At 41.3% G+C, this 13,273-nt stretch overlaps 1 protein-coding gene across 1 annotated transcript; it reads left to right on the top strand.

The window, feature by feature from the left end:
• Positions 1 to 465: 465 nt before the first annotated feature.
• On the top strand, positions 466 to 12,742 carry LOC126386317 (protein bicaudal D homolog 2-like). Its single transcript, XM_050038577.1, has 8 exons — positions 466 to 974; positions 5,083 to 5,295; positions 6,083 to 6,235; positions 6,661 to 7,122; positions 7,372 to 8,364; positions 8,590 to 8,741; positions 9,229 to 9,460; positions 11,423 to 12,742. Exons 1-8 carry the CDS (start codon positions 735 to 737, stop codon positions 11,423 to 11,425), a joined length of 2,448 nt encoding a protein of 815 aa, XP_049894534.1. The 5' UTR covers positions 466 to 734; the 3' UTR covers positions 11,426 to 12,742.
• Positions 12,743 to 13,273: the final 531 nt, after the last annotated feature.

The following is a 13,273-nucleotide window of genomic DNA, read 5'->3' as shown; positions in this document are numbered from 1 at the left end:
ATATTTGTAGAATGCAAGTCTAAGTGACTGAGCAAAAATGCCAAAAATTTGATAGCTCCAGTCTACTTTCTGTATTTTACATAATTTTAAATGTTTTTTAGTTTTTTTGTAGTTCAGGGCTATTAGTGAGACAAAATGTATGGACTATAAAATTAATTACTTAATTTAGAAATATTCAACAGGTAATTAATAGTTAAAATAATCGTTTCCTTGTAGCTATAGTCACTATGTGCCTTTAAAAAATAAAATATAGTATTTGCCTTGAGGGTAGTTTCATGCTAAAGCCTCTAGATGGCAGTACTGTATTGAACTCTTCAGTGAGTCCCTGGATCACGTCCAAGCCCGCGCAGTGCATTCTGGTACTTGAAGTCAATATGGTAGCTGCAGTGCGTAGCCGTTGAGATACTGGCGTCCCATTCAAAACTACATTTCCCTTTCCACTCATCCCGATTTGAATGCCGTGCAAGGAGTAGCTTTTTCCAATCGATGATCTCAACTGAAGTTTCCTCTGTCAGCTTCACGGAGTAGCTGAAGAAACTCTTCGAGAATGACAAAAGTATCGTGTACGTTTAGCATCGTTGAAGTCTGCGGCGGCAAAAGGCAAAAGGAGCTCAACACCATTTAAGTCTCGACAATGCGGTTCAAACAAAGAAGGCAGTGATTTGCGGTCTTGGTGGTTTTCTGCTTAGCCAGGGCTGGGTCCCGTTACAGTTGTGAGTCGGCGGCTCACCAAGATGTCTATGGAGGAGCAGGAATATCCCGAAGCGGTACTGGTGACGGAGGCCGGGCCACAGTGGCTTCAAGTCGAGGTCGAGCGTCTCACCCGGGAGCTCCGTGAGACGACCCATGAGAAGATCCAGGCGGCGGAGTACGGGCTGGCGGTGCTGGAGGAGAAACAGCAGCTCAAGCAGCGATTCGATGAGTTGGAAACAGAATACGAGACGGTCCGACATGAGCTGGATCAGCTGAAGGAGGTAACCTGAGGTCATAGCCACGCAGACAGATAATTAAAAAACCGAGGTTGTAACGTTAACTGTATCGGTATGTGACCGCACCACATTTAACCTGGCAGTTATTCTGTTAGCAGCACGTTAGCCGTTAAGATTCTGGTGCAGCAACGGTCAGTATTCTGTTTACCAACGGCTTTGAACGTGTCAGTCAGAACCACACAGGCTGTAATCAGAACCATCACAGGTTATATAAGCTATCAATCATGGGCCTGGCTCCTTTCAAGCTCAGCCACAACTTGGGTTCATGTCTCCAAAAACCAGTGTGCCACAATAGTAAATTGACAAGCTGGATGTCTCTTAAATTAAGTTAGAAGTCTCTCATAAGGTTGTGACAGACTGTCATGTGGTAGCCATATGCCATTCATAGATTTCTAAACAAAATAATAGTCGTGTGGTGTAATGTTTTTCTCATAATAAAGATAAAACCTGACATTTCTTTTTGGTCACTTGCCTGTAACGTTACTTGTCGGTATGGGAGGGTAAGGCCTTCAGATCAGACCTCTGCAGCTGCAGCAGTATGTCAAATTTAGATGCCTATGTGGCCAACCTGCTGCAAGGTTAGTTTATTGGGTTTAACAGTAACAGGATAGGTCAGGGTGTCGTGGAAAAAAGACACGTTTCAGACTTGTTTTGCAGTCCAGTTAAAAGGGAATCTTGAGAATAATACCCCTCCATGTTGTTTTTTAACTCCCCTGTCGTGGTGTCCTGTGTTTATTTCTCCTGCTCTTTGGAGACACATTTCAACCCCACAGCTACAATTGAGCCAACCTCTGGTTTCCCTGAAGTTCTCCTTTCCAACGTCCATCATTATCACTAAATACAGCTGCCTGAATGGTTTTACCCAATTCATTTCAGCTGTAAATGTTGTTGTCGACAAAATTCTTTCACATCCATTATGACTCCAACACAGTTATTGTTTTAGTATATGAACATTGAAATCTGTCACATCATCCACTGATTTCTGAAGGGATTATTTGAATTGTAGGTCCACCATTTGTCACCATATCTGGCTCATATTGGAGCTACAAATTGCAAAATTAGAGGAAGAGCCTGGGCAAAGCTAAGATGAGATGGGAAAAGCAGTAACACCCGTCGGTCAAGCAAAAACAGAGCAAAACACACATTTTTGTCTTATATAATGTAGATATATATTTACCATTTTCAGTACTGAGGGGAGATGACATTTAGGGCATTACATTTTATTTTATTTTATTTTTTTAATTAAAAGATAATAATACTTAATCATGACAACATCAACTTTTTTTTATTTGTTTATTTTATTTAACCAGAAAAATCTCTTTTTCAGGAGTGTTCTGGCCAAGACTGGCAGCAACATAAGTTACAGACCAACAACATAAAACAAAAATACAGAATAAGAATGTAAAGCTCTAAAACAAGTTATATAAAACACAAAATAAGATTACTACAAAGAAAAGCCAAAAAAAGTATGTTAATATATACCAGAAATGAACCATAAAAACGCAAACAGCAATTACACATGAATTACACATGAGTACAAAGACCAGCTAAGACACACCATGACATTGGCATGTTGAAGATTGTGTACAAAAATCCCACAACAGTGCTTTGAGATGGCCGAGAGGAACCAATAAGTGCATCTTCTGTAACTTCAGTCCTTCTGCAGAAGATTCCACATGTAAGGAGCTGCATACATAAATGCTTGCTTGCCAAACTCTGTACATACCCTCAGTGCAGACAATAAGAACATGTTTTGTGAATGGAGAGCAGCTATTTTCATTTTTTGCTTTAAAATGTACACACATAACTATGCTAGAAGTAGGCCAGAAATAGCTTTGTGAACAAAAGAATGCCAATGAAAAAGTCTAAGTCTAAGTCTTCTTGGTTAGTAGCAGAGAACAGCACAATGACTGTTGTACACAGTGACAATACCACAGAGTGAGGAGGCACATGTGGTACTGGTGTATAAATACCACAGAAAAATAAGTATTGAAAACATTTCTAATGTTGAGAATCGATATGTATAGAAAAATCGATATTTATGACGACACTGCTTTTTAATAAACCAATGACTTTTATAATTTCCACAATGAGAGATAAGAAGAAGCAACATGAGGTACTAATATCCTAACTTTTTTGGGGAAATTTTGACTGTTTCAAGAGAGAAGTTGGGGTTTTCCCGTCTGCTCAGTATAGACTTGCAGCCAGTTTATAAACCTTAGAGGAACTGCATCCTAAGACACTTCCACATTGGCTTCACTGGTGATAATAATAATTTCAACAACAATAATAATTTAGTGTATTGGGATATTTCATTGTGGACAGAAGCTAGCAATGTTTAATTACAAGCATTACTACACATAATGATCATTTTTATTATCAATTAATCAGCGTTTTATTTTATGGATTCACTGCTTGGTCTATAAGTGTCTCAAAATAGTGAAAGATGCCTGTTAAAATTTTCCACAGCCTAAAGTCACGTGTTCATGTTGTTTGTTTTGTTCAACCAACAGTTGAAACCTTAAATACAATCAGGTTACTGTCATACATTTCAAACAAATCATCAGATCCTAGCATTGAAGAAGCTGCAACCAGGGAATGTTTAGCATTTAACTGACAGATTAAGTGACTAATTGTTACAGCTCTGTTTCTATTACTAAGTTAAACCCTGAGTCACAATGAGGAACTTGCTTATGCGTCTCCACTGGATGACTTATTCTAAGTTGCGCATTGATGTTGATTTTTGTCCACATCACATTATTTGTGCCGTAGATCACAATCCAGTCACTAAGTGACTCAGTGTTGCCGTCATTGTTCTGGTATCTCATGATTCGGACTGCTGTTTCCTCTTCAGTAGAGTATGTCACTAATGTAGGAGAAGGAATCATCCATCAGCACCCACTGTGCTTTAGGTTACAGATGGATTCACATTACGACTGACTGCTGCATACATGTCACTTTGTTTGACTGAAACTGTTGTAGATGCCTGTGGGAAGGAGAGCTACAGCTCTGATGGGTTGCAGGACTTTCTTGGGCAGTAGTTATAACGTCACCAGTTTGGCTCGGTGTCAGTGCTTGTTGGCTGCGTGTCTACAAGCCTTTAAGTCAGATGGCTGTGGGAATCTGACGTCACCCTGTTCATCCTATTTAAACTATTGTTCTGGCTCCGTCAATACTGTTAACCTAAGCCTCTATACTTCCCTTGGTTTCCGGCCATTAGTGCATTTAGGACCCCATGAGTGGTCACCTCCATTAGACACTGCCTTGCCCACCTCTCTGCCATGGAAACGCTGACCATCTTGTGGAGTTTTTTGTAGTTATTGTGGCCCAGATTCACTGACGATGCCAAAATGCAGTGGTTATTTAGTTCAATTGCAAAACAGTATCTGACCATGTCTTGCTTTATCTTGCAATATATTGTCATTGTCGTGTGAAAAAGAACTCAGTGATGAATATGTGATAGGTTTAGTAGAAATAAAAACTTAACTTTTACCACCTATATTTTATTTTGATACATGAATATTCCTCTTAAATGTCCAGCAGGGACTGTATTAACATGTAAGGGAGCGCACACTTTAAATTTAGATATTTTCAACATATAACTGTAAATTCAAATTTGGTCATCTGAACTCAGATTTCCAAGACAGAACAAACTGAATGAAATGTTTTTGTTCCCTGAATGTGTATTGGACGACAGCAGACTCCAGCTGGCCCTAGCGTGTCATGTGAGCGTGACAAATTAAAATTCATGCAGTTCAAATGTAATCAGTGTGTGCAGTAATCTCTCTTCATGCTCTGTTAGTGGCTAATATGAACAACGTGACATAAAACCAAAATGTAGCAGCAGGGTGACACAGTACTCCTGAGTGAGTGGTCTTCTGTGACACAAAAGGCAAACAGACAGGCAGTGTTAAATTCAGACTATGACAGGCCCTGGTAATAAACACTGTGTAGGTAAGAGAAACTTTATATATATCACCAGTGGTTATTTTGGCCGTACTTGTGGTTCGGTGTGTGTGTCTTAAAAAAGGCTGGCCATTAATCCTCGATCAAAGCAGTTTGCTCTGATCTAATTCTTCGTCTCTGTTCCCAGGCCTTTGGACAAGCCTACTCAGCCCACAGGAAAGTGGCAGCAGATGGGGAAAGCAGGGAAGAGTCACTGATCCTGGAGTCTGCCAGTAAGGAGGCTCTCTACCAGCAGAAGGTCCTAGAGCTGCAGAATGAGCTCCGACAGGCCAAAGCTTCGCTCACCAGCTCGCAAGCTGAAAACGATCGCCTGTCGGCCATTGCCCTGGAGATGAGAGAGGTGAGCGTTCAATTACACAAATATCAAAATGCAGATTAAGTATAAATTATTTCGGTCATCAAGAATACAAAATAAATCTTATAACCTCTCTCTTTTTTTGTGTGTGTATATACCTTTAATATGTCAGCCTAAAATTGCTCCCTCTGTTTTGTGTGTTATGTGTTTTTACGCTAGCCTTTTTTGTTGTAAAGCTGTGGAAAAATGAAATTTTGTTTTTGGTGTCAAAATAGGGGACTAGTTTATCTCACAGTTGTAAATGGGAGTCGTTAACTTTACTGGTTGTGGTTGAAATGGTTTGCATCTGTCCAATAATGTAGTAAGTAACATTTAAAATAGTATGAAGAGAAGGTTAGTAAAGCCACAAGTTTAGATTGACATGGACCACCACTAGTTGTCGGGGTGAGGTGTGAGAGCGTTGAAGTTTGCGCATGTCGTGGGGGAGGGTCAGGTTAGTGGGATCGCCATGAAACCAGCAGGAAAGATGATGTAATGGTCCACTGTGAGTGACACAAAGGATGTCCTCCGCCATGGCTCTCTGTAGCATGGATTGGTAAATGGACCATGTCCTTCTTCCGTCATTACAGTCGCCTGCCAAAGTCTTGCCCCTGTGGTATGTGAAACATGCTGACGTGATGATTCTCATTTCACCCGACCAGACGGTTGCAAGGATGTAGTTTACGCTGCCGGGGTGTTTTCACTCACTCAAAGATAGTGAGCATTTATTTATAGAGTTTTTTTCTCAAGCAGCCTTCCGTAACATGCCATCTCTTTCTGCTCCTGTGTGCAGAATTCAGAGCTGGCAGAGCTGCAGCGAGGTCAGCTGCGCGATGACATGAGAGAGTACAAGGTGCGGGAGACTCGTCTGCTGCAGGACTACAGCGAGCTGGAGGAGGAGAACATCTCTCTTCAGAAACAAGTGTCTGTGCTGAGACAGAACCAGGTGAGACAAAGAACATGATACTCACTCTGTTGCACATCTGAAACTGGGTGGAAAAATAGTCATGTTTTTACTGTTTAAACTTTATTATAACTCAAAATACACACATTATTGTTTGTTTTTGTTCTAGTATAACCACGTAGTTATTGTGTCATGTTAGAAAGTGACAAAGCAAGACATTAAAGACATGTTGCCTTCCCACAACTTTTGAGTTTTGTTATAATTTATAATGTTAGTCAAAAAATGTTCTTCCCTTTTTCATTTTTCACACCAAATTTTACATGTAAGGTTTTATGGTCTCTGGACAGCTTTTTTTGTCATTTTGGACAACATTAGGCACTTTGGTGTAATAAAGAAACTAAAGTGGACACAGATTAATAGAATAAAATTATTAACAGTTGTCTTTATATTTTTGACCATCTGCTAAGGTGGAATACGAAGGTCTGAAACATGAGATCCGCCGTCTGGAGGAGGACTCCCAGTGCCTCAACAGCCAGCTGGAGGAAGCCATGCGTCTGAGAGAGATCGCTGAGCGGCAGCTAACGGAGGCCTTAGAAACGATTAAAACAGAGCGCGAGCAGAAGGCCACTCTTCGCAAGGAGCTCTCCCACTACATGACCATCGGCGGCTCCGTGTACAACAGCTCTTTCAACATCTCCTTCGACAACCTAAAACTCCACGACGATCCCTCAGCCATCACCGAGCCTGACAATGATGATCTGATCAGAGGCTTTGAAAACGGCTTGGCCAAGGCAGGTGAAGGTGATGAAGACAACAGAGCCGGCGTGAAGAGAGGAGAGGCTTTCAAGCCGGCTCCTAGCCTGGTGGACGACCTGCTCAGTGAGCTCAACATCTCTGAGATCCAGAAATTGAAACAACAGCTTGTGCAGGTATGAAATCCTCGGGATGCTCTTTGACCGTCCAGCTCCATTACTTGCTGATTTACAACAGTGTGTTGCCTGATCTCATGTTTTCAACACATTCACTCGAAAATAGATTCAACTTTTCACTAAAGCGTATTCTTCTGTCAGGGAAAGGAGATAAAGATACAATGTGCATTCTTCCAGTTTGTCAAAGTTTTTTTTTTATTAGGTTGGACAAATGACTAAAGTTGACTTTGTTTTAACATTTATGTTCAGGTGGAGCGGGAGAAAGCAGCCCTGATCAGCTCTTTACAGGAGAGCCAGAAGCACCTGGAGCAGGCCTATGGGACTGTGTCTGAGCAAAAGGAAACTGTCAACAGGCTGACTGAGAACCTCACTGCAATGAGGAAACTGCAGGCCAGTAAGGAGCGCCAGTCCGCCCTCGACAGTGAGAAAGACAGGGACAGCCACGATGACGGAGACTACTACGAGCTGGACATCAACGGCCCTGAGATTCTGCAGTGTAAATACACTGTGGCGGTGTCTGAAGCCGGGGAGTTGAGGCAGGAGCTGAAGACCCTGAGGGCACAGTACGAGGAATGTCGAACCCAGTATGAAGACGAGCGAGCGCGGCTGGATAGCGACGTCCACGAGTTGAGATCAAAGCTGGCGTCTCTGGAGAAGATCAGCCATGCGGATAAAGCGGAGGTGGCTCGTCTGGAGAAGGAGCTCCGTCTGGTCAGCGAGGCTGCGGGAGAATCACTTGGCAGCCTTAACGTGGCCCAGGACGAGCTCATAGCTTTCAGTGAAGAGCTGGCCAATCTCTACAACCATGTGTGCATGTGCAACAATGAAACTCCGAACCGTGTGATGCTCGACTACTACAAGGAAGGCAAGGCCAAAGTAAGAAAGGGGCAGGAAGGGAAGGAGCAACAGTCTTCCGTACTTCTCTCAAATGGGCTGATTACTGAGACTGAGCCTGGGAAGTCTGGCAGCACCACAGTTAGCCCGGCCCCGGAGCCCCGACCAGAACCCATGAACATCTATAACCTCGTAGCCATCATCAGGGACCAGATCTGCCACCTGCAGCAGGCAGTGGACCGCACCACAGAGCTGTCACGTCAGAGACTTGCCAATCTGGAGCTCAGCACAGTGGCAGACAAGGACAAAGAGGCCTGCATGGGAGAGATCCTCAAACTGAAGTCCCTGCTTAGCACCAAAAGGGAACAGATCGCCACCCTCAGAGCTGTGCTAAAAGCCAACAAACAGGTCAGAGGATCCCTCTGAGTGTATCTGTACGTGTGTGTGTTTGTTTTTGCTTGCCTGCGGTGTGTTTCTGAGAGGAAGGATGTTCATTGTTTCTCAAACTGACAAGTACAACCGAAAGGGGGGATAGTCTTCAGCTAAAAATAACCCCGGAGTTCAGACTTCATGAAAGTGCAAGAAGTGAATGAATAATGAATGAATAATTATATAAGCTCATATTCCCTTTAGACGGCTGAGGTTGCTCTGGCCAACCTGAAGAGTAAGTACGAGAGCGAGAAGGCCATGGTGACTGAGACGATGATGAAGCTCCGCAACGAACTGAAGGCTCTGAAAGAGGATGCTGCTACGTTCTCCTCTCTTCGAGCCATGTTTGCCACAAGGTAAGATTATACATAATCACTGGTTAACATTTCAGTCCTGACAAACATGAAATGAACCATCGTGTAGCCAAGTGGTCTGGGGCTTACACCAAAATGCATCTGTAACAGGAAACAATAAAGAAATGCCAAAAGAACAATGATATTTCTTTATATCCTGCTTATTCTGCCTCTTTTCAGCTTCTTCTCTTGATAATGAAAAAAAAAAATCAAAACTTTAGTCCTTAGTCTGTGCAACTGTTTCATGTCTGAGTGTATGTTCGTGAGGAAGACACAAAGCATTGTGGGAGCAGTCTGATGTAACGCTTGTGTGAGTGAGCTAGCAGAGACCTCATCCTCCCATCTGGAAATTGCTGTCTGGGGAATGGAGAAAACATGTGACGGCAGCAGCAGTTCAAGGCAGATTGCTCCACCTGCTGGAAATAACATTTATCTATTGTTTCTTCCTTTCCCCCTCTCTTGCTCTTTTCTCCACATCTCTTTCCCTCAGGTGTGATGAGTATGTGACCCAGCTGGATGACATGCAGAGGCAGCTGGCTGCTGCTGAGGATGAGAAGAAGACCCTGAATTCTCTGCTGCGTATGGCCATCCAGCAGAAACTGGCCCTAACCCAGCGCCTGGAGGACCTGGAGTTTGACCACGAGCAGGCGCGCCGCAACAGTGCCACAGCGGTGGCAGGCAAGGGCAAAACAAAGGGCAAAGGAGCCTCTTCCGGCCATCATGTAAGTCAGAATGTGTACTGCAAAATCAACTCTGAGCCACGAGGCAACAGCAGAGGCCCTGGGTTCTTTTTCAAGGCTTTCTGTGCCCTTTTTAAACTCTATATCTTTTACAAGATTTGCATTTCTCTCAGGCTTTGCATACATTAATTTTTTCTAACACTATGCTCTGTTTTTTGAGCCATTATAACTCTAACACCATATATGGCATACTAATATTATTACTACCTAATACTTTTGGGATGTCAGTGATGCATGGTTGTTTTCACTATGTTAGACAGGTTGAGTGGAACCAGTGCTTTCTTTTGTGCTACTCTTGCTAATTCTAACATAAAAACAATTATACTTTGATGCTTTTATGTTAAAATAATGTAGACCGTTTTACAGCCGATGCATCAAAAAGATGCGTGTGCATTTTGGCCAAGGAAGTAGCAGTCATTCTGGTGAGTTATCAAGCTGCAAACATTGAATTCGACATTTTACCAGCACCAAAATGTCTAGTTGTTGCTTGTACGATTGTCAGAATCGATATTCCACTGGTGGACTCAAGTTGTACAGGATTCCGAGAGGATCACAACCATTTCAGAGTAATCGGCAGCAGTTATGGCTGCAAGCTATCTTGGTTTCATACATGGCAGTCTTGTGTCCATGTCTTTGACTAGGAAGGATTTCTGATTTCAACACACAAAACTCTGAATCGATGTTGTGGTATTTCAAGTTCTGCACATGTCCACAGATAACGTAATCGTAAGCATCTAGTGACTTGTATGCTCGTAGTTTCTCCCTGGTGTACATGCTAGGTTTCTCAGTCAAATAAGTGTATATCAGATCACTTACTAATGTCTTCTGCCCAGTCACTGCATGGATCTGGAAGTCGGTTCCCACTTGCCAAAGTCAAGTTGTTGAAGTAGCATTCACAATCTTTGGTGGTTAGTGCCCTTGCATAGCTTGACAAGCTGTTGTGGTCCACCATACTTCCGTTGCCAAAATGCACACACACCTTTTCTACAAACTGTAAAAGGGTTTATACAGAATCTGTTCAATTTGCAACAAGGAAGACACAAATTCCTCAAGCATGGGTTTTAAGTTTTATTTTCTGACTAATATTTATATCATTGTTTGGCATGAGAACTGCATGAAACTGTAAACCTATGTGCTAATATTGATACAACTGCCTCCAGGCTGCATCCCTTTTAAATTTGCACTGATAAGTGTAAGTGAATATCATTTGTCATTCAAAGTACCGAACTTTCATCCATGTTTGAGTTCTGACGTGTTCTGGGACAATGAAGATGATCCTTTGCATAATCAACAAAACATGATGTCAACAAATAATTAGAAATTGTAGCATGAAATCCATTTCTGAAGAGTTGGCCACAAGGTTTTATTGCACATTTTATACTATTTAATTTTTTGTTACCATTTGTCAGCATATATGTTATTTATTGTGTTATTTCTCCAGAGCCATTAATTTATATGCAACCTCACTTCATAATACAACTTCTTTTTCTCTCACTGGTCTAAAACAACTTGTAAAATATTGATAAAATGATTGGCACCACAGTGAGTGTCCTAGGTTGAACACCAAGGACAAACCAAGAAACCAAAACCACCAGCATTAGTATGTTCAGTTTTGACTTCATTAATCATGTTTCTGTCACATTTAAGCTACTATTCTCTATTTTCTGTATTAAACAAACGCATAATTTTAAAGGTTTATGTCAGCACACAGGAGTGATGTCAGAAGTCTGAATGACTCAAACACTCCCTGCAGCATCAGTGACTCACTACTAAAGCCTGCATGCAAACCACACCTCAGTCTTCTGCTTCCTGCTCCATCTAACCTTCCCAGCTGCTGCTTTCATTAATAAACTACACCTTAATAATTCAGTGAAATTTCATCAATCAATCAACAATCAACATAATGTGATTTTTTTTCTCCTGTTTCTATCTTCTCATTTGCAGTAAATCTATCATGCCAAGTGTCCTTAAGGAGCTCCGTCAGAGTGTTTGTGACAGTTGCCAGTCACCTGGTTCCTTCACTCTCTAATCACGGTCCAAATCATGTCGTCGTCAACACAAGAACAAGAGCCTTGTTTTAGAGTGCCAAAACAGTTATGTAAAATTCTGACTGCGGAAAGACTCATCGCATCAGCTGCCCGCTGCAGTCCTCCAGTCTTCCAACAACATGCACCACTATTATTACTGAATCAGAGGAAGACTCAAGATCAGTGTTTGCTGGTTACTTATTGCCTGTGTTACTCTGACTGCACTTTTTTTGTTTTACTTATTTGCTCTTAGGTGATTCCTCTTTCTTTCTAAAAAATCCTACTAACTGTTACAAGTATTATACAGTGTTTCTACCAGATGTGCATGTTTGTCTACCAGATTCTTGTTGAGATTTTCAAGTGATTCAGCTTATTTATTTCATAGCGACAAACCCAGACTTTCAGTTTGTTTGAAATTGAGCTGGTTGAAATTCAACAAAAGAGACAAATACACTTTTTTGCCTTAGTTATTTTCCTTTTGGCCTTAATGTATGGGCAACCTGCTGACAGCCCATAGAAACTATTTCAGCTTCATCAGTCTTGATAGCTATATGTCCTGTGTAACTCATTAAAACAGTATTGCAATATATTATTTTCACTATATGATCCTGTAAATATGGTGCTACAGTTTCAGGGTCGTACTACATTTCGTGTTATTGGGCTCCTCTTGTAGACATGGCAGAGCTGTTACAAATTCCAGTATGCTTGTTAAGACTAAGAAAGAGTATTAATGCAAAGCTTATTTAAAGATTTCTAAGTTAAGGTCAGATGTTAATAGTATTCATAAACTTTATTCGTGAAGGAGAGTTTTTAATGTATTTGTTTTAATACAATTTTTTTGTAAACCTTTTGAGTCCTACAGTCTGCAAACAAGAAGCCTGCAGTGCCATCCTGTGTTTTGTTTATACAAGTGCAATTTGCAAACATGGCAAGGAAAAAAAAACAAAACTAAATGATTATGCTATGTAAAAAAAAATATTTTACACTATGTTGCTCACATACTTGTTCCTAATTGATTTTATATGTTTTTACTACAACTGCAACTGTATTTATTTGACACTGTTCAGACTACAGGATGTCTTCATCCTTTTTGTTTCATAAGGGAGTCGGAGTGGAGGTAGCTGGTCGGAATATTGATAAGACTGAACTTGTGGTAAAACACTAGCAAAATTGGTGACTGTGGGCTGCTGTCTCTGCTAACAGTTACTGCTGGTGATGAAATAAATCTTAACTTTCACAAACAGGTTTTTTGTTCTTTTTTTCTCCCCAATACCGTAAAACACAAATTAAAAGCCTGGTCCCAGTTAAACTCCCAGTCCCTGTTACTAGCCTGGTGTGGCTACACATTTTGACAAAATAAAGGCCTGTCTCAATTAGAAGCCTGGTCTGGTTGTCAAGCAGTTCATTTCTATAGGAGCTCTTTGGATGTATTAAACCAGATTGTTGACTTCATACCCACATCACACATTGCACATACAAATATAAATGTTTGAATGTTAGCTCAGTTCAGTTTATTTTACTGAAACCAACCAGAGAAGACTGAAATTCATACAGATTTACCAGTATGACAAAAGAACAAGCAGTGACTCCCTTCCTCTGAAGCTCTCATAAAACTAGAGTATGTGTCCATTACTATTACTGATATGGGTCCACTGATCAAAAGAATCAAAAGTGTTTTTCACCATAGTTAATCCAAGTTACGAATATAATTTTAACAGGATAAAGCAGTGTTGTGTCAGTATGCAGGGGGCTGTAATCCTCAAGTGCC

Source organism: Epinephelus moara, chromosome 24, assembly GCF_006386435.1.
Source record: "Epinephelus moara isolate mb chromosome 24, YSFRI_EMoa_1.0, whole genome shotgun sequence".
Taxonomy (NCBI): Eukaryota; Metazoa; Chordata; class Actinopteri; order Perciformes; family Serranidae; genus Epinephelus; species Epinephelus moara.
Note: the sequence above shows the minus strand (reverse complement) of the source record. Positions and strands in the feature narration are given on the sequence as shown.